The sequence below is a fragment of the Chanodichthys erythropterus genome, chromosome 15, assembly GCF_024489055.1.
Source record: "Chanodichthys erythropterus isolate Z2021 chromosome 15, ASM2448905v1, whole genome shotgun sequence".
NCBI lineage: Eukaryota > Metazoa > Chordata > Actinopteri > Cypriniformes > Xenocyprididae > Chanodichthys > Chanodichthys erythropterus.
In genome coordinates, this window is record NC_090235.1 from 7,407,817 (window position 1) to 7,430,736 (window position 22,920).

Below are 22,920 nucleotides of genomic sequence, written 5' to 3' on the forward strand. Positions count from 1 at the left end.
TCTTTCTTCAGTCGAAAAGAAATTAAGGTTTTTGAGGAAAACATCCCAGGATTTTTCTCCATATATTGGGGTGAAGCTTCAAAGGGCTCTACATGATCCCAGCCGAGGAATAAAGGTCATGTCTAGCGAAGCGATTGGTCATTTCAAAAAAAGAAAGAAAGAAGAAAAAATAGTATATGCTTTTTAACCACAAATGCTTGTTTTGCACTAGATCTGCAATGTGCCACGCATTACGTAATCATGTTGGAAAGGTCACACGTGACATAAGTACCATGGTAGGGCGAAAAACTGAAAAAAAAAAGTTAAAATCTTTTTACCTTTTTTTTTTTTTTACGGGCGTTTGACTTAGTCTTTGTGATTACGTCATGTGCAGAGCTAGTGCAATACAAGCATTTGTGGTTAAAAAGTATATACAGTTTTATTTATTTATTTATTTTTTTAAGAAAATTACTGATTAAAGGTCACCAAACTGCAATTTGGACCTTCAACCTGTTGCACCCTCATGAAGTCCACTGTATTGAGAAAAATCCTGGAATGTTTTCCTCAAAAACTTTAATTTCTTTTCAACTGAAGAAAGAAAGACAAATATCTTGGATGACATGGGGTGAGTAAATGATCAAATTTTAATTCTCAAGTGAACTAATCTTTTAATTATGTAAGCAAATTCCATTGGTTTGCTGAATTTATAATATAATTTATCATTCATCCACTTTCAGACAGTTACTCTGCCTCTTTCTGCATCTTGTCAGTGTCCCCAAGAAACTCACACCATTGGCCTGACCCTTCACTAGGTAACTAGAGATTAACCAGCAGAGTATCAGCACACCTTCTCCAGTTAGCACTGAACCGCCAGCTCAAATGGATCCCAAAGGTTTTTATTTGCTTTTAGGCATGAAAGAGATGAAACGTAGGCATTTACATGCCTGTTTGCTGCCTGTTAGGGGCAACAACCCTGAACCTTTACCATCAGGGTTGGCAAGAGGAGGCATGACTGTGTTGTGGGCAGACAAATACACACAGCGAGTTATGTAAGAGTGCATGGCGGCGATCATGTGAGGGCTGCAGGCTAACACTGCGCATCTACAGATGACTGGCCGACGCTTTGATCCTCTCCTCTCAACCTGAGTGTTTGTTCTCTCTTTCTGGTTGACTCGCTCTTTCCATATGCTCCCCTTTCTCTTTCTGTCTGTTATCCACTGATCACCTTTTTCTGCTTAGTGTGTTCAAATTTTTCCTGTGGAACAATACAGGGCTTGATGCTAAGGCTTTTTTTTCTGCTGGTCCAGTCGCAAAAAAGTAATAAATAAGTAAAAGAAAATAGTTATTGTTTTTATAGTTTTGGACCCATGTAACCTTGTATTGTAAATTAGGTTAGGATACCGACATTAGATACCAGTGAAATTTCTATTCTCTATTCCAATTTTGATACAACCGCAAAAACTGCTAGCCTAACTAATATAAATGTAATACATTATTAAAGACAAGTGAACAGTCAGTAATAAAATAAGAAAAACTACAAGCAGTAGCACAAATAAATACAATAGAACATGGATACAAATGAAATAAACAGTGTTTTCAGGTAGGTCTGACAGTAGTTTACAGGTGCAGAAATTGAAATAAAGTAATCAAATGTAAAATAACACTGCATAGTCTTCACTGTATACATTAAATATATCTTAATCATTGTTAAAGTAGCAAAAGTTATTCAGTCAAGATTTATTTTCTTTGTTGTTGTTTGTTTAACTTTAAGACAGACAGCAGCAGGTACTGTATATTATACTGCTGTCACTTTAAGGCCTAATGCACAGATCCAGTACACTCATACTGTTACACAAGTTTTTTTTTTTTCTCAACTGTTTACGTTCACTTAAGATATAACCAACTGTTTACTAGGAAACGGGCCAAGACATTTTGACATAATTTCATGTGAATTTTTCCATTCAATTTGTCCATTCAAGTGCAAGAAGACTTGAAAGAGAACTCCATTCAGCATTACTGTGATGTCTGAGATGCAGCTTGCTTTCTGGGCGTGTGCTTCGGATGTGTGTTGCGCACACAAAACTTCTCACACAGCATGCGAGTACTGAATTAAGTTCACTTTTGCATCTTCTTGCACTTGAAAATTTTAAGTTGTCAGGGTTTAAAAATGTACAAATGATAATCTTTCGTGATGATGCACGAAAGTGGCCTGATTGGGACAGTGACGTTTCTGTCAACTGTCCCAAGCATCATTCATGCTGGCCCTGGGCCATCGAGCAGTCTTTATTGTCGATCCCTACTATAAATATTGCCTATAGAGATGGCTATATTATCATTCACACAAAAGAATGATAACGTTCTGTTTATTATAATTAGCCCTGCTGTTTTCACACAAAATTAAGCAACTGAGTGATTTTATTCGTGAATTGTTGAATCCGTGATTCATTTAAACTGAAAGAATTCATCTGTGGAAATGAATCAAACTCCTCAAACAGTTTGGATTTGTGATTCTTAAAGTTTGCTATTTAAATGGCTGTCTTGACTAGGGTTGTCAAAATCGGTATTGAAAATTTACAATACCAGCATTTCCCCCTAGCATTTTGAGTGCTGTTGAGCAGATTCTTAATCACTTCTGATTGGCCACAGATATGTCTGTGATTGGCTACAATGATCAACGTTTGAAAGCAAGTTATCTATCAGCGGATCTCTAATATATCCACTAATAGATGGATCCGCTGATAGATGCTTGCTTTCAAATGTTCACGTTTGTATCTGTAAGCGCCCTGTGAAGAGTGTCAAAGATGTCTATTTACAACAACATGTTTTTTGAAGCGTTGATCATTGTAGCCAATCACAGACACATTTGTTGAGCGCATGAACTGAATGCATGACTGTTTCGCCAATCATTCTTACATATTCGGGTCTTTATCGACCCGGATCAATATCTAACACAGAAGGATCTCTACCTGTCGTGATAATATAAAACTCCTCTGATATTAGAGTAACAATCACAGAAGAATAAAATAAAGCATATTTTGTTACCTTTTGGAGCTTGAAAAGGGCTCAGTTTGAGCAGATGTTTTATGCCATAATCACTGTCCTCGTCAGAGCTCATTTCCCAGTACATTCAGCAAATAGGCTAGTTTTATGTTTGAGTTCACGAATATGAGCACATTCGCGATCTCAAACGTATTCTCAACTATATAATTTTCAAAATCAATATTTTGATTCACCAGATCAATCCAGTAACAGTTAGTCATATTTGATTGCATTTAGTAGTTGTTCTGCAGTAAATCTCTGAGCCATTTCATGTTTTTCTTATTTCCTTTTCTGTCTGAATGAGTCGTCACTTCAGCGTTGTGTATCAGTCATTGCCACCTTGTGGAATAAAGGTGAATTGCACTTATTCCGTCATCTAAGATTCAATTATTGTTGTGCAGAAAAAATATATGTACACTCATACACACCTCGGGTCGTTTGCGACCCTATACAATTTTTTTTTACCAAAAATGAATACAAAAATAGGCATTCTTTTATAATTTTAGGATTTTTTTTCTTGTTATATTCTTTATAATGAATTGATTGAGGAATACCAAGAAGGTTGATGTCTAACTTTAAAAAATGAACGAGGAGGAGGGTAGTGAATGACGTTCCGGGGTCACTAAAGACCCGAGGTATGCATTTAAGGGTTAAGCATCCGCTCAACAGGGCTCAAAATGCTAGTCATATTTGTAAATTCTGGTATCATCAAATTTTTTACATTTCAGTACCGACTTGGTACTGAAGTCGGTACTTTTGACAACCCTCGTCTTAATGTGACAAGCAATAGTTTTCGAGAATGAAACTGGTAGTAAAAGTATCTCCAAACTATGTATTTTTAAGTCACTGTTACATGACTGTGAATCATTGATTATGTGCATCTAAACCAAACATCCTCCAGGTATCACCAAGATGAGTCGTCTTAACGCAAACAAGAAGGTGAGATCTATTTTGCCTCGAGAGAATGTGAGACACAAACATGCAGTTTGCAGGGTTTTGTTGTACTTTTCATCCGGGGCACTCTCATTAGCGCAAAACAACACTGACTCATTCTACACAGTTCAAATCAATGCAAACAACTGCTGAACGTGCAGATGGACGCCGAAGTGCCCCGTATCATTCAGCCGTCAGTATTTTTAAGCTCTGTGCAAGGCATAGTGACATTACTGATTGTAAGACAAACATTTAGGCAGCAGAGCTGCTCGTGGTTCTTTTGTATTACTCATCCTGCACACATTCAAGCTGGCACACACTCATACCATTTTTTTCCCTGTCGCCACCATCATTAGTAGATGGAGAACGACCTTTTCCTCTGCCTAAATATAGAGTCCACAAAGAATAGGAGGAAGGGAGGGAAGTGGGGGAGAGATGGAGAGAAACAGAACGAATGAGCGCGGGGGCCCTAAACATTTCTGAGGCTTTAAATACAGACCAGAGATGCAGAGGACGGCGTTTTTGTTTTCTTTTCGTACTTGCGTCACGGCTTCACCATAAAAAAGAGCTGTTGCAGCTGAGCACTAATCGCAAACAGAGACGACTGCAATAGGTGCTGTTTTTAGAGACTTTACCTACAGAAACGACAAAAGAACCAGGCCAAGATGGATGTTAGTGTCTAATTTCCTCTACCTTGCGTGTAATTTTCGCTCAGATGTTCGTCAGCCAGTTTGTTTGTTCGTGCCGGTACAGTTTGTACAGGTGCTATCATGTAAGGCTTATGTCATATTGTTTTTCTGAGTGTGTGTACAGGGCCCTGTCAAGCGAGGGTTTTGTCTGGCAGTCTCCAGACTCCATACCCATTAGTGACAGTAACCGTCAGAGAAACAGCAGTCCCAGCAGAACCCACAGACACCAGGGGACATGCCTGTTTTAGCTGTTATTGCGCTTTGATTGAGCGTGTTTGTGTGCACGCGCTAAGTTGTCTTGTGGGCTTGTGGTCTTGTGTGAAAAAAAAGAAAAAAAAAATGGCACACTGGTTTGTTTGAAAGTACCTCAAAGTGGTTTCTTATAAAGTCATTCCTCGGCCCTCCCCAGAGTCTGCCGTTTAGCCCGTGCCTGGGGTTTGTTTTATGTCCCTATTTATTAAAGGACGTCAACCTGTTGATCGTCACCATATTGCCAGTGGCTTTCTCATTCACTCTTTGTAAGGCAAACATCACTATTACTGTTGCTGGTTAGAGAAGTGGAAAAAAATGCCCTGAGCTTATGTATTAAAATTTGGCATGTAACTTGTCCTGGTACACTAATTGTGTGGCTTAATAAGTTATATCAAATTGCAGAAAACTACTTTTGAAGAACCAACTATCAATGCCTTAGCAATAACTAGCATAGGTTGTTTCAAACTGCGAAACACAAAAGAAGATATTTTGAAGAACTGTCTTTGTTCATACAATGAAAGCCAATGGGGTACAAAACAACATTGAAGCCCACTGACTTTCATTGTATGCACAAAGACTCTAAGGCATTTTTCGAAATATCATCGTTTGTTTTTTAATGGAAAAAAAGAAAGTGACAGGTTTTAAATAGTATATGAAGGTGAGTAAATGAACTGTCTTTGTTTATTAGAATCAAATGTACTTTGGATAGCTTGTGCATTTTCATTAATTGATTAATTGAGTTAATTTTTTTTTGTCCTCTGCGCTATACGTGTATTTATAGCATTAAAGTGTCTTGTTGCTAGGAGATGGTATGGGAGCCAGAGACCCAACGCACGAGAGAGAGAAAAAGGTATGAGAGCAGAGGGAAAAGGCGCACTTCTTGTGAAAGCTGAATGACAAATACACTCACGCATACGCTGTGAGTCAGTGCTGACGCGCACCCACTGTGGGAAGCTTTGTGTTGCTGTGTGCCCACTCGCTCGGTGGAGGTCTGATCCCACAAACACAACTAATCATGTATGATCTATTTAGTGTGACATGTCTTGGTAAAATTGGAATGAACAGTGGGAAATGCATTTAACTTGAGGATCTGGAGACTTTTTGAAGACACGTTCCTACAAACCTCTTTGTGAAAGAGGCTGAAATTACAGGCAGTTTGGTGGGGTGTTTGTTTTTATTTATTTTATTATGTCAACCAGTACACATTTTCAATTTTTTTTTTCTATTTTGTTTATGCCAGTGTGTCCTGCATTGCAGAAACTTGCTGAAAAAGGAATCATATTTTACTTATGTGTGGTAATAAGTGTTTGCAGTCTGAATTGTATGTCGAGAACATTCAAAGTTTTCCGCAAAATGCAGAGAATGCATCTTTCTGTTGAGTTGATTCATGAGTCTAATTCATGATCAAATCCTTCACTGAATGAACTTGCTGAATCCACCAGAGTGGTTAATGAATCAGCATCTCGGTACTGAACTGTTACTAAAGATATCATTACTATATACATTAACCAAATTTTGTGTATTTTAAAGTTTGTAAAATTTAAAGGTGCAGTAGGAGATGCTAACATTAGCCTGCTAGCATTGAAAGCATACGATCCCACCCTCCCTGCAAATAGCCGTCCAAAGCCATGCCTCCTCCAAAACACATGCGTGCACACAAACGGCTGCTCTCGGCAAAGCGTCACAAGAGACGATGTTAAACTAACTCATGTCTCAAAGCGCATAACATTACAATAATGTACGTAAACAACTTGGAGAGCTTGTACGTGACTGCCTCAGATTAATTTCGTTGTTGATACTGTTGACATGGTCATGGATATGCACAATTCCGAGTCTGACTGAACATCTCTGGTTACAGCGTCACGGGTTGCCATCTCTTAATAACGGTAGCTATGGCATGAATGCAGCATAAGCTCGTTGTTTTGATTCTGTAGGAACTGTAAAATTGGCTGCTGTTTGTTTGTGGTGCTCCTTGACTGAGGTTGGTCTGTAAAAACTGCATAGCATGAAACGCGCTGGTGACGTATGATGTCTGCGCGAACAGTATGCGAGGGAACGTAAAAATATACGCTGACAGGCAGGTAGGACATCATAGTATTTCATTCGGATCGAATATAATAATTGGATGCCCATTTTATGGTCCTACGTCTAACACAGACGAAATATATTTATAAAAATACATTTAGACTGTTTAACAGTGATTATTATCAGGATATGAGGAGACTTTCAACTAGTATAACAAAAAATGTTTCTGTAGAATCACCTATTGCACCTTTTTAAATTCAGTGTAATTACTGACTTGTTGACCATATGACAGTATTAATTACCTCTGGGTTAATCGTGCATCTATATCAAGTAGTCTAACTGATCTGCTTCTTTATAGTAGGTCAAGTCAGTTTTACATCTCTGATCTGCTAGATGTCTCAACCAAACATCTCAATCATGAGTCAAGCCACATTGCCGACTGTTTAGCAGTTGCCACGGACAGTTAGTACCAGCCCACGATGTCCAAGTCATCCTACCGCCCCCCTGCACAGCGTGCGTCCCCACAGCACATGTGTGCGGTTGGCGGTACTGCTGAGCTGTTCTGCATTTGCTGCTTAACACGGTGATAGGCTTTATAAGCAGCCAAGCTCTAAACCATCTGAAAGGGGCATTCCACTGAGCACAACAACACGTTGTGCGCCAAGACCCTCTCTTTCCCTTTTGTGTGCGAGTGTGGGAATTATGCTGTTATTTTCAGTCGTTCCCACCTGACATGGTGCGCCTAGAGATAGAATCTTGGCTCATTGTTTTTTGCTCTGATTTTGTTTTTTCTTTCCTAATAGGACATTGTGTCTAATTTAGAGCCAGCAGAAATACTGCACCTCATTCTGGTTGAGTCTGCAGACTTTGCTTTTTTCATACTTGACCAAGTATGCCAACGGCAAACTCTCTCAGGTGTTTCTCCAATGTGTTTGACATGCTTGCTTCAAAGAGCTTTCCCGCTGTCTCATACTGTCACGTTGACTCAGCGTTGTGCATGAATTCATAATAGGTCTGTCACTTAGCATGTTGTGTAACCGTCTGTCCATGTTAACGTCCCAAAGCACAAACAGTTTCTGTAATGAGACATAAGACCCTCGAAGTCACGGCCATGTTTTTGTCTCGCCTCCAGCGACCTCCTGCTTATTTTCTTCTTTTTCTGCAAGTATTGAGTCTAAAAGTAGAGACTGTGTACAATCTCTCCCTCTCTCTTTGTGTGTGTATATTAGCATTTGTTTTGACTACTGCCTCAAGGATTCTGTATCGAAGGGCTTGTTAACTAGACACTATGGCTTTCTGACGACTTATTCAGACTCCGAGATAATTGAGAGATAGGAATTGCATACAGACTTTTACCAGACTAAAATTCAGGAGAGTTGGTCTGCATGAAGACCTACAACCTTGGAAGCACATTGTTCCCTTATTAATCGAGATAAGATGTGGTGAAACATGCCCTCACCTTATGAAGAGTAGTGAAGTGGCAAGGCTCTCAAGTGTTTTTGTGTCTGACCTCTAGGGTTTGCCTTCCCAGACTGGGCCTACAAGCCGGAGTCGAGTCCTGGTTCCAGACAGATCCAGTTGTGGCACTTCATCCTGGAGCTGCTGCGGAAGGAGGAGTACCATGATGTCATCGCCTGGCAGGGGGATTACGGCGAGTTCGTCATCAAAGACCCGGACGAGGTGGCACGACTATGGGGTGCCCGCAAGTGCAAGCCCCAGATGAATTATGACAAGCTCAGCCGGGCGCTCAGGTAAAGACTAACTCTGCCTATTAAATCCCATTGTAATTGCAATTGTGTCTGTACTCTGTTGTTTTCATCCACTGTATCTTCGCTCATGAAAAATTCTACATTAGAGCAGCTGGATGAACTCAGGTAATCACTCCGTTCCACAACCAAGTGAGCTTCCTAGCTAGGCAACATTTGTAGGCATCATTAGTACTCTATTGATGCAGTGGCTGCTCTCGACGGTCAGCAACTAAAGATTGGATGTTTTTGGGCCAAAATGTTGGTTAAGGAATTCCCATAATGCACTGCATCAAGTTAAAATTTCATCCAATGTAGGGTAAAAAAACAACAACAAAACAAACAAAAAATGGTAGATTATACATTTTTGATTATTTAGAGTATAGGCCTTTTCTCACCAAGAACGATAACTATATTAGCATCCATACTATTGGACAGTGTCCTATATATCATAAGCATATTGCAGTTATGTCGCCTGCCACTTAAAAGTTCAAGCTTTCTGAAGTCAGGTGGATTCAGATTGGAAGTCAATGTTTTATCATTATTTGTTATCGCTATATCTATGATGTAAATGTCTCTGTTCTAATAGAATTAGAACAATTAATGAAACTTTACAGTTATCATTATAGTTATCCTTGGTGTGAACAGGCCTTATAACTTGTTGCAACTTGAGATAACTTGTTAGCTTAGCAACATGCAGACACACTCTATGCCAGGGATGAGCAACTTCGATAGTGACGAGGGCCAACATTTTTTCTCCTTCATACCAAGGGGCCAGATTACTAATCCACACTCACACCTTCCTCAATTTACTTTTTATTAAGGAACATCAGTGTATAATTAATGCAATTTGTTTTTAAAGATTTTATTAACTATAAAACTTGTGCAATTATGCTAATACAAATGGGAAACTTTGTTTTCAATTGATAAGCAATATTTTACCCCAACAAGCAAATGTAAACATCTCAATTGCATTGTCTGTAAATTTGCAACAAACAAATTTGATCATAAGGTTAGAGAACATTCTCAACTCATCATCAGAGAACAGTTAAAAGTGCTTATTCAAAAAATGGTTGTTCCATATGGTATTACCATAATCCACATCCACATATTACCATGAATAATAAAAATACTATTTTTTGAAAAATGTTTAAGAACATAATTATGTGCATACATTTCTGTCATTTATTTGGCAAAAAGGTTTTGTAGACTATGCATTTTACCTAAATTGAAATCTAAGACAAGTGCAACTCTGGCGTTGCAGGTTCATCTTTCATACTTCTCATTGGTTGCTTTTTTACCATCGGGCCAAACCATTCTCTTTGCTTTACCTTTCCATTCCATGCCGATCCAAGCCGGCTGGTACAGATATGGTTTCGTTTTCCACTGTGGGGCTGATAACGGAGCTCTTCAATCGTTACCTTAGTAATGCAAGAATTTACACATGATATGCGATGTAAATAGGGACCACATTATGGAGGATGACCAGTTATTTCTTTTTATTGTATGATTAATTTGTGTTCACGTTGCTCAAATAGCATGTTTAGCAAACTACGGAGAACCTGGCAGCCAGGCAACAGACATGTGACCAGTCCTGAGTGGCGACGTCACTACTCGCATTCTAGCTGCACGGTTTGGCCGTACCGTACCAGGCTCAAGTGGACAACTGCAACCGTTCCTTACCATTCTTAGAATTGTTCGGCCTGGCGGTGGAAAAGAGGATTTTGTGAGCAGTGCAGTGGTGTAATGGCAATGTACATTAAAATCTTTCATTACATATTTCATTTCCAACCAAACAAATGGATGGCCCCTTGAACTTGGTAAAAAGATAATCTGTTAACCATCCTGATTGGATTTTTGCTAATTTTAGTACTTTCACATTAGCGTAAACTTTTAGTAAACTTTCACCTACACTGAAATAATACGGGGATCGACTGGAAATAGCGACCTCTCCTGGTTTGATTTAATATTAACATCATAATCTAAACGCAATCATTCTATTACTTGCTTTTCAAATGTTTTAAAATTGATCATCCAAGAAGTCTAGCGACCATATTTAAAGACATCGCGGGCCGCCAGTTGCCCGTCCCTGCTCTATGCAAACGGATATCAGATATATACTGCAGTTGTGGCCTAATGGTTGGAGAGTCGGATTTGTAACCTGAAGTCTCGTTACCGGCAGGAAATGTTGGTGGGGGGAGTGAATGAACGGTGCACTCTCCCACTCTCATTACCCACAACTGAGTTGCCCTTGAGCAATGCACCTAACACCCAATCACTCCCCGGGAGCTGCAGCAAAAATGGCTGCCGACTATTCTGGGTGTGTGTGTGTTTGTTCAATACTCACTACTGTGTGTGTGCACTTGGATGGGTGAAATGCAGAGCACAAATTGTGAGTATGGGACACCATACTTGGCTACATGTCACTTCACTTTAATTTCATATTAGATTGTGATAATTTCCTGTACTCATTAGTAGACCTACTTTTGAGCATAACTGAGGACTAGAATCTATTATTCATATTTTTTTGTTATGTGTATCGACTGACTATTATGCTAACATAAAATAGCATGATAGACTATGAACTTCAGATTATCAACTGTGAACGTTAGTCAAGTCTTTGTTGTGGTTCATTTTAGTGTTATTTGTGTGGTATGCCTAAGTGACCGTTAACGGAGTTGCTTACCATGAAGAGCATTTCAGATTATTCACTTACAAGGTCCATTTCAGTTAGGATGCTGCCCATGTAGGCAGTAGACGGCAAGGCAGTTACATTTTGTAGCTGTAAAGTAAAGCATCTATCTCAAAGTGGGGTTTATATTGCCAGTTTGATCATTTCTCAGTCTAAAGCATTTTGTTTCTCTGGTGATTTTATGTGCACTTGTTCTCATGTCAACTGACTTTGTGTTCAACAACAACACTTCTGCGCTGTTTGTCTGTTTGTGTTAGCGTTACTTCCCGTACACCATTTTTCTGCCTTTGCCTTTGTCCGTCCTCGTCTGTCAATTGCAATCCGTCCAGTTGCCTGTTTGTCTGTCTCTTCGTGTTATTCACCGCTTTGGACCGGTCGCCATGGCAACCTGCGGATGCCCACTCAAACCTGCTGAACCTGCCTTCACCATCCTAGAATAATCAAGCCCACTTAGCGCTCATCAACCATCACTTACAGGATGAGTTTTCATCCTCCACTTCCGAGAACTCTTTCATTTCTCAAAGAGATATGGACATATGAATGGAAGAGGAAGAGAGGGGGAAGAATAAAGGCAACAGAAAGCTGCTTACAGTTCAGATGTGAAGCAGAAAGTTCTTCGATGTCAGCAGAGAGCGTGAAGACTACTGAGAACCAGAGAGAATTCGCCTCTGTTCAGCACATGTGGAGGACACAAAACACGTCCTCTCAGTTCACTCCAAAAAACGCAAAGCGCACACACTCTCTTGTGACCTCATCTTGACTTTTTCAGGCTCTGTTGAAACTGGTTTTCTTCATTTGCGTAATTTTGAATTTTAAGGTCTCTGCATTTGCAATCTTTTCTAGGCCCACACAGAATCTGTTTGAGTAAAAAAACTTATTTCTAAAATTCTACAAATCTTTCATCCTTTTCATGTTCATTCAACTATCACTATTATTTATATGCAAGTTTAAGGGTTTGCTCAAATGCCTAAACTTAAGTACTACATTTTGGTGTTCAACACTCAATGTTGGTGCAACCTTTTTTGAGTTGGAATAGCAAGCAAAAGCCTAGCAACCAACCAGAATACACTAGCAACTGCTTAGCAACACCCTGGCAACCATGGTACTTTGGAATATACCATGATACTGAATGAGTACCATGTTTATATAGTCTTTCAAGGTCCACCATCAAATCATGTGATATTATCATGGTACGTTTCCAAAAACCATAGTAATACTTTTTGTGTATAATTGCATTTTGAAAGGGTTTAAAATAAATGTTAATTTAAGATATGGTAAAATCTGAACACTTTTTGCTGATTTCATCGTGTTTTCAGCTACCAATAACAGTATTTTCAATACAAGTAAATCTATTCTGCAGATCTTTTTTAAAAATGTGTGAAAAGTGTGTTCATTCAGCGTGGATCTATTCATTTGGGAAAGAAATGCCTGAAGGCATTCTCTCTCTGCTCACTCTTTTCATCCATACCTAAGAGGTTGCACGTGTTCCTTAAAACTCAAACACCATTCAGACAGACTCCAGGCTGCACAGGCATCCCATTGTTGAGCTGTTGAAAATGAACAGACTTCAGACCAACAGACAATTCAAAACAACATGTACACACTTGTTGTATTTACCTGTTAACCTGATGCCGCTTGTAGACCATGATATAGCCAGAAAGGTGCTTTCATGATGAATGTCATCTATTATGCTTGGTGAAAGTAAACGGAAAGCCATTTGGATGCTCAACAGCATATGTACTCCATGTATGTGAATGTCTGCACAACACACGTGCACAAACAGGCACACTTGAGAGTTTTTGTGCTCTTTTGAAGCAAGTTCAAATGCACTTCAAAGAGTGGTGTTGTGCACGTGTAAGTGTTGTTCATGCGCATGTGCCCCTTTCTTTGTTGAGTATGTGCCTGTGTGAACTCTTGAGTGCCCTGATTCACACATCATTGTATATCACAATCGTGTCGTCTTACACATGCACTCTCAGCACCCTCAGTGACGTCTTAATTAAACACATTGAACCCATAAATCATCTTAACATCTGAAGCTTCAGATGGCCATGAAGTCACGTATCTGCTCTGCACATATCTGATTCTGGTTGGCTGAATCCTTTCATGTATGTGAGAATTTACCATGTGTATTTTATATACAGTAACCTTCAGCACTCCTTTAATGATGCAGATAATTACGTCAGGCTTTAACTGAAAAGGGTTTGGTTTTTCTCTTTGGAAAAGCTGGTCAAAAATATTGCTTCCTGACAGCTGCAGTATGTGATAGTTTCACCTAAACATCTTTTGTACACCACTTTTGCACATTACTTCATTCAGAATATCTCACACAGTGATTTTATCTATCTCGGTCAGACAGTCAAGGTGAAAACATTGAAAATTTAACATGATCTATAATTTACGTTATAGAAAGATCATGCAATCAACAGACACAGATTCAGTAAATCACTATTCAGTCTTGTTACATGAATATATAGTACAGTGTTCAATGTTCTATTTGATTTTACTAAAATTTTGGCGACAGACATTAAGAAACATCTGTCAGGCATAAAAGGTGTAAGTGATCTGATTGTTTAATTAATGTAATTTCTTATATAATTGGTGGTTTGTTTTGTAGTCACTCCAAATATAGAAAGAATATAGTGTAACAAAATAAATAAATAGAATTTATTGGTCTTCAGAAGTTAATTTAAAATGAACAGTTTTTGGGTTTTCACTCCTGAGTTTTCAGTTTCAGCCAAGAATTTTCATTTTCAGTGCATCACTTATTGGAAGAGAACTAGAAGTTGATGTATTCTGTTAGAAAACTGATCACATTTTTATCTTGGGAAACATGCAAATTCAATGTTTTCATCTCTAAACTGGTCATTGCCTGTGCAAAGTTTGGCAAGTGTGAAAATGCCAAATACATAAAAATGGGTAGCCTTCAACATATTGTGACTTCTAATAATGGCTTTAACAAGTGTGTAACCATGCCAACGCTGTCTCCGCAGATACTACTACAACAAAAGGATCTTGCACAAGACCAAAGGGAAAAGATTCACCTACAAGTTCAACTTCAACAAGCTGGTGCTGGTCAACTATCCGTTCATTGACATGGGCTCAGCAGGTGAAGATCCCTGCTTCTAAATCTCAATCTTTCTGAGACCCGTTTAGTTTCATATACAAGTAAAACAAGACTTCATCTATTAAAATTTCTAAACCTTTCCCTTAGGTTCTGGTGTTCCACAAAGTGCTCCACCTGTCCCATCTGGCGTTAGCACCCACTTCCGCTTCCCTCCATCCACGCCCTCGGACGTCCTCTCTCCTAGCGAGGAACTGCGCAGTCCAGGTGTCTTCAGTGCTGTGCCTCGACGCATAGCCCGTGGCTCTGTCTCCGACTGCAGTGATGGCACCTCCACCAACTCGGAGCTTGAAGAAACTGGCATGGCTCCTGGCGATGACCGCCCGGCCGACCGTGCCTTCAGAAACCTGCTCCATCCACGCTTGTCCCACGACTCCTTGTTCCGTGTCTACGGAGCACCGCCCAACCCAACTGGGCTATCCAGGAGCGGACCCCATGTGCCCCCACACAGGGTCCACCCTGAACCCTTGTCCCCATTCCCAGTGTCCCCTCTCCCAGGCCCTGGAGGCTTGCTGGCTCCTGCTCTTTCACCAGCTCTCTCGATGACCCCTACATCTCACATGCCCTACACACCTTCTCCATCCCTGTCACCTATGCTGGGCTCCCACTTCTCATTCAATCCTGAAGACATGAAGCGCTATCTGCAAGCTCACACTCAGAGTGTCTACAACTATCATCTGAGCCCCCGTGCTTTCTTGCACTACCCCAACATTGTCATCCCCCAGCCCCAGCGCCCAGACAAGGGACTGGGAGGGCCAGTGGGTGTAGGTCCACACCTGTCAAGTCACCCTCTGCACCACCAGGCTGAGGAGCCTCATCTATCTCCTTTCAAGTTTAAGTTACAACCACCACCACTGGGCCGCAAACAGAGAGAAGGGCCAACTGCACCTGGAGCAGGACATGCTCCAAACTCTGGAAGTGCTGCTGCTTCTTTCTCGTACAGTGGGGAGTCTGGTTCATCCTCAAACTCTGCCTCATCTGGAATGATGACCAACCACTCAACCCCAGCTGGTCCACCAAAGATCAAGGTATGTTCACCTTTAAGTCAATTCTGAAGAACTGTAGCTCCTTTGTGCTGGAAACTGGTTTTCTGTAACTCTCCCTATGTTTCCTCCTCTAGGTCGAACCCATCTCAGACATGGAGTCAGAGGAAGAAGTTGAGGTCACCGACATCAGTGAGGAAGAGCATGAAGATGATGAATGTGATGTCTTTTCACCTCCCCACCCCAATGGTGGCCCTGCCCTTCCACCCAACCACGATCGTATGACAGATGATGATGATCTTGAGGAAGATGTCTTCAAGACCCCAGCTGCCCCTACCTCAGGGGTTGGGCTGAATCTTTTAGGTCTAAAAGCAGAACCCAGGGAGCTAAACCTGGGCCAGGGCGCTCCCGTCAGCCCTGGGGGTACACGCTGCATCCCCCTGAAGCTGCGTTTTAAACGCCGCTGGAGTGAGGATCAGCGGATGGAGGCAGGAACCGAAGAGGCTGAGGACAAGAAGAGCAGGGCAGAGAGGGAGGAGCTTAACCAGGAGGTGGAGCCCAAACTGGGGGAGGAAAACGGAGACCGGAAGAGTCCGGAGACTTTGGTTGCACCCCTGGGGACAGGCCAGAGGAGGGTGAGCTCTGAGCTGCAGCGAGCAACTGCACAGCTGTCTTTAGAAAACAACGTTTGTTGAAGAGGACGTGGTCAAACACATAAACTTGGCAAAACAAAGCTGTTCTCCTTACAGGCTGAAGGCAACTGTTGCTCATGCAAGTTATGTGAAGATCATCATTCAGCAAGTTCAGATGCCCAAACCATCTTTTAAATTTCTGTGCACACAGGTTCACTCACTTCAAAAATGTTGCAACACTAAAAAAAAAAAAAATACTGACATCTTTTTTGCAGTTTAATTAACCAGACCCTTTCCACAAGTTTAGCCAGAGCCCCTTGCTTACTGAACCCATTCCTTTCTGTTTGCTGTGTTAGACAAACACCATCCCACTAGTCTCATTGAAGCCTTGGACAGGATCTACTCAAGTCTAGGATCGGCTCAATACCTTTTAAAACAAAATCAAGATATTACAGAAGTGCCTAAACCGGATGTTGATGCACCCCTGTAAAATATGGGTAGAGATGGTAATAATGACTAATTAGATGGTGATAATGAGTCTTTTTTTTGTCTTGTCATTCATGCCTATGGAATTTAGGGTCACGGGCCAGTGGACATTTTTTCTATTAAACAGACACTCTTGGATGAAATGCAGGAAAGATGCTGCCCCCCAAACTCAATCACAGTTCTCATAATTTGTGGATATGGACGCTTTTTCTTTTTCTTTTTTTTCGCGTACCAAGATTCAAGTCCCAGACGTTTTGCGGAACCAACTTGCCTTTCGCGCTCAAACCAGGACCTTCATGTCACTGCCTTCAGAGCCATAAATGCTAGTGTACTACCAGCCTTCACTACCAATTCTGGACACTTTCCTAGCTGTTCAGCGAGCTCAGCCGACTAACGGGACCACTCAACAACCTCTTAAAGTAATCTTAACACGTGTATATACATTGGGGAATTCATTTTATATATGTGTTAGTACATCTTCATGACCACCAGCTGGATGACAATTTATTGATCACATATGATTATTCCTTCTCCAACTTATTTATTTATTTTTTCTATAATACAGTTTTAATCCTGAGGGAACGTAATAGGAATGCTGGGGCAACATATCAGAGGGCGCTTTATGGTTTTAGCCTCGTAATCATCCTTAAAACCATTTATACAATGCTCCACGCCCTTCTGTTTTGTAAAAGAACACAAACCTTCTTGGTTTGTTAGGCGTAAATCTCAGGCATACCTCCCCACATCCCCTTCCTCTATCCAAAAGGTTGTCTTTGAATATAAAGCCTTCAAATGAACAAACATTTGTGCCTTTTTCACGGAAGACTGACCGCCCAATGCTTTTAAATGGGTTGTTTTATTGACACGTACAAGCTCACATACAGAAGAGGCCTTAGAAACATGACCTCAAACACTGCTTTTATGCCTTATTTAGTTTTTTACCTTAAAAGAAACTATCCTAAATAAGATTTGCATTTAGAGTCATATTCTCACTCTATTGCTCGATAGTCATATATATATTTGATAAAAGAACAAACGCTGGTTTTGATACAAATTATATTTCAGAAGGTAAATCTATATGGAAAATCTATGTAAGGAAGATGTTTAGTTTCAGGGCCCTACAGTGCTTTACTGTGAAAGAAAAGTGTTGTTCTATCTAGACAAAGCTAAACATAACTGACCAATCGTTAAGAACCCTGAACGGCACAGTTGTCCTTGGCCTTATAAGGTATACGTATAGTTTTAACACGACCCGTCGCATTTGCGTTCTCCCTCTCAGTCTCTCTGCAGTGTTTTAGTTGTAGGAGGCTGTGTTTTATCCACGATGATCAAGATTGAACAGGTATCGCATCCTATTTGGCTTAGCGTTTGGCTGCGGCCAGCTCCATTTGTAGCAAAATGCAGGGACTTTGTAGTAAATGACGTCACGACCATATCCTTGAGAAAGGGACCTCAATTCTGCGAACTGACAAATAGAAAGTGGACATGCAGCCTCTTAGCCCTCATCTAAGGAGGAAGTATAGGACCTGACACACTTAACACTCATCTTTTTTCCTCATTTTTTTTTTTTTAATACTTTTTTTGGAGTTTGTTTGGCGGCCTTACACCGGTTCAGTGTCTGTATTTCAACTGACTGCTGCCTTATTTGTTAGAAAATACTTTTTCTTCTCGCTCTCTCTTCAATATAAACAGTGCTGTTTTATTATACCTTTTTTGTTTATATTACCATTTATCATTTTTAATGTTGATATTATTGCTGGTATTTCGTTTGTACCCCTTACCTGAATTTTAACCTCTCAAGATGAACATTTTAATAAATCGTACTCCTCTACCCTCTTTGATACCTTGATATAAAATTGCTCTGGCTTTGTATTAATGCTGGTTTTTAGTTGTAATTAAGAAAACCAGTTGAAGAGGGAAGAGTGACATAATGCTATCACATTATTTTTATTTTAATATGTCTCTTTTTTTGGTTGTGTACATATATAAATATATATTTTCCATTTTGAGGGGATGATGTAAGAAAAAGACAAATATTTCTTTGTGTTCAAGGTCTTTTTTTGCTTCTTTCTTAAAGCTTTCCATCTGTCTCTCAACGGTTATGTAATACTTTGTAAAGAGAGACGAAACTTGACGTTACAAGGAACCATGTATACTTTAGTTTCTCATGTGGTTTCTTTTGCTCTTGTAATTAAAAGTGTAATCAGGGTTCATTAAAACAGGTAAAAAAGGATCTGGCTTTCTCGTACTTTACTTCATTTGCATCTGTTTCCTGATTTTTCCCTGTTGATGGTGTCTTGTATCTGATATTTCAATATTTTCACAATGCTTTCAATGAAACTTATAAAAAAGAAAAAAAAAAGTGGTCTATAATCATATTAAATCAAATGTAACTTTTTAATTTAAAAACTAATTCAATGAGTACCCGTAATTAGAATGGTAGATTACTAAACCTAAAAATGCCATTATAATATTTAATTTGGCATAGTACTAAAGTATTGCACCATAGAAATACCATGGTGTTTTTGGGACAACTCTAAAAGCTGCTGAACATGAACCCAGGCCTGTACAAGCACACATAGAGATACATTTATGGGGTTTTTCCAGTTGTTTTGCTTCTGTTGCTTCATTTTGAAATACAAAAGAACAAGTGCTGCTATTCTAGATCCTGTTTGAACTGAAGCAAGATGCAACTAGGATTTGCTTTCCTAATGAACTGGAAATTCACGCCACAGACCGTTAATAGCGTGTGTTGAACACAAAACAACATTGTCGTTTTAGAGACAAACCTGGAATCAAACGTGTCCTTCGATAATTTCATCAGACTGCACAAGGCATATTGTATCCGTGAGGAAGAACTTTAGACTTGAATTCACTTGTAATTATTTGTAAAACAGCGCCCTCTGCTGCTAAAACATCGCCATCGTTCACTCTTGTTTAGAAGTGACACACTCGAGGCTCTTAAAGGCGAAGTGTCGTTTTTGAGGTTTAATTACTTTGTCTAATTCTAGTTTCATGAACGTCAGCCACTCGTAATCATCATTAATCGCTATTTTTGCAATTCCGTTTGGTGTTGCTAGTGGTGCAGAAACAGTTCACCTCAAAGCTAATCTACAAAGCCTCATCCTTTTTGACTGAGTGAGTAAAAATGAAGCTCCTTATCTTTCAGAGCAATTCATCAGGATGCCAATATCTATGCCACCGCGGAAGGCTAATTTGCCATAGTTTTACTCTAAATGGTTTTTAAAGTTTTAAGTTAAACTAAATATAGTTTGTAGTTTGAAATGTGTTGTAACAAATAGGCTCTTGACATTATAATGCTAACTGATAAAAATACTTTTATTAAAGATATGCAAGAAATGAACACATTCAAAGTGTTACTTTAATTATTAAACGGCTTATAATTTCTGATAAGGGTCCTTTTAGTGTTTCAAAAGCTAAAGTTATAAAATTTTTGCATAATTAGTAGTAGCTAGCAGCATTATGTATTTGTACTAAAACACCCACAAATACTGTATGTATGTACCATGCCATTTAATGCACAACGTACAAATCTCTTTGCATTATTTATTCTGTCAAGGTTTTTAATCACTTTTTTTACACCATAGAACTCTATAAATGTTCTTTCTTCATCCTAAAATAATCAAGTATTTGCTCATAATTGGGTGGGGGTAGGGGTGGAGGAGTTGGGGTCACACATTGCTTGATTGACAGGAAAGCCTGGACGCTTGCTGTGAGGGCTCGTTGACCTGTTAAGAGTAGGTCAAAGGTTAAGTTTTGCTGGAAAGTGAGGCACTATGAACCAGTGGCTGGTTGTAACAAGGAGGCCTAATTTGTCTTGTCTTGATTGTGTTTGTGTGTTTTGAAGAGGCAGTGCGGATCTGTGGGATTTGACTTGATTGATTGACACTGACACTTGGCTTTTGACTTTCTCTTTAAATGCATCCAAATGAAAGATAGAGATTACAAAGGAGATAATGCAGTTATAAAGTAAATACTCATTCCTCAAGGAAGTTTACTGTATGTAAGTGTGATGTTTGTAGACTTTGTGCTTCTTGTCTTTGCGGGTTTGTTTATTAGTCAGCCCAGAGTAGAAGTTTGTTTCCTCAGTCAAAAGCTCAAATAGGCCTCTCTTTAAAGCAGCCTTCTTTGTAGTTTATAATATATCCCCATCAAAGTGTGCATCTAGTCAACCTGAAAGTCTCATTATGACTGAATATGCTACATTTTGGCCTCCCTTTCGTTTTCACTTTGTTTTATAGGTCAGGGTGAAACTAGCCTTTGAGCATTGGCATAACCCTAGTTCTTCCTTCTCGTAGTTAAATGTTAACATTACACAACTGTTCACATATCTGTACTGAACATCAACCCCTGCCAGGACTTCTCTGGAGCTGCAAGAGAACAACAGAACAGGGTGTGGCGTGTATTCGGAGATTACTGTCTCGGTGTGGATGAGTGAGTGTGTGTGTGTGTACGTGTTATGCAATTTTCCATTGCATGTCATAATTGCATGCAGAGTGCGTGACAGTCCAGCTGAGCTGTGATGCATAAACTGATCATCTCCATAGTATGCAGCTCCACACTCACAACCATTCGCATGCGTTGAAACCACACATACATTCAAACATGGCTCAGAAGAGGCCACCCACAATGATTAAATCACATCAAAATGAATTTGCAATGCAGAACTCTATATCTGCTACACTGTGGCGTTGCATTCTAAACCCTCATTTTGACTAATTTACTCACAACCCTTCCTGTTTGGTTGCAGTGATGGCAACAGGCATAATGAGCTCATCACATGGCTTGGTCATTGGTCTGAAGACCCCTGCAGCTTGACCAATCACAAGTTGATTTGATGACGCTGGCTGTGGAAGGCGGGCTCAAGACTCTAGGTGATGTCATAAGTAGTCTGAAGGAGCTCTGCGATTGGCTGGATTCATGAAGGTATAGAAGGTGTAAAATGAAACAGGAGTTGTTGAAGTTGTTGTGAGTGTTTTTTCTTTTTAGATTTATTTTTTTTAATGCTAAAATATCGGAAAGTTCTTCAGACTAGGAAATTAGTTTTCTTCCTGTTTTTTTTTTTTTTTTTTTACACATAATGTCATCTTTATGGAAAATCCCACTTAAAAACCCCAGCTACTAGTTTAAGTGGGATTTTCTGACGAGGATGACATGTAAATAAATAATAAACAGAAAGGAATCTCATTTCCAAGTCTAAGTAAGTTTGTGATTTCAATGTAAACACACGTAAGATGAAAAAAATATATATATTTTTGCATCACTTAAAGATTTTAAGACATTTATTAAAATGTATACTTTCATCTAACCAATAACTAGAAATTCATTAATGTCTGAAAAATATGTATTCATTATTTTGTTGATATTACTGGCACATTATATATATTTAGCAGACACTTTTAACTTATATATATAATGAATAGATGAATATTCATTATATATATATATATATATATATATATATATATATATATATATATATATATATATATATATATATATATATATATATATAAAATGAATAGATGGAATAGAAATAGACTAGACTAGAATGGGTTAGTAATAAAGTGTTGACGAAAAAAATGCAGTTTCTCGAAAATGGTTAAAGACTCCCCATATGAAAAAATACTATAGTAATTTATAGTAAATAATATAGTAAATTGTAGTATACTGTATATATTATTGTATTTACATCACTTTAATGAATGCTACAGCATACTGTAGTATTAACTATAGTGAACTAATAAACTGTAATACATACTGTAGTATACTTTAGTTTGTAATACAGTAAACTGTAGTGTATTGTAGTATAATATAGGCCTACTCTATAGTTGTAGAAAACTGTACAGTACAGTATTGGTAAAGTAACTTGTTTTTATATAACTACAGCAATTGCCACAACACTTGAATTAAAGTACTTTACTATAGTATGTTTTAAAAACACTACAGTATTTGCTATAAATTACTAGTATTTTTTCATGTGGGTCGATCAGCAGCTCGTGTTGAGATAGGCATGTCATTCCATCATCATATCCGTGTAAGTGATTTTATTTATTTTTATTATTTTGCAATGATGCTTTAGTCAAAAGTATTTTGAAATTGCAAATTGTTATTAATATTCTCGATTTCGCCCACCTACTCGCTTCGGCTGCCCCTCCCTTTAATTCCCATTGGCTGATACAATTTCAGGATCGACCAGCTGTTTCTTGTTTTCCCATAACGCGATTGGTCAGAACGACCTGTCGATCAACGGGACTTTGACAGATGACTCCGCCTTCTTTACCGCTACCCTAATACTGACAGGCTACTGTACCCTTTTG

At 39.2% G+C, this 22,920-nt stretch overlaps 1 protein-coding gene across 2 annotated transcripts in view; it reads left to right on the top strand.

Moving 5' to 3' along the window:
• Positions 1–18,797, top strand: part of erf (Ets2 repressor factor) — a 33,699-nt gene extending 14,902 nt beyond the window's left edge. Inside the window, exons 2-5 of one of the 2 annotated variants that reach the window (XM_067361332.1) lie at positions 8,434–8,668; positions 14,348–14,463; positions 14,569–15,506; positions 15,599–18,797. In XM_067361332.1, coding sequence (XP_067217433.1) covers positions 8,434–8,668; positions 14,348–14,463; positions 14,569–15,506; positions 15,599–16,156 — 1,847 coding nt within the window. In that variant the 3' untranslated portion in view covers positions 16,157–18,797. The remainder of the gene's footprint in view (positions 1–8,433; positions 8,669–14,347; positions 14,464–14,568; positions 15,507–15,598) is intronic. The other variant, XM_067361333.1, reaches the window with a different exon arrangement.
• Positions 18,798–22,920: the final 4,123 nt, after the last annotated feature.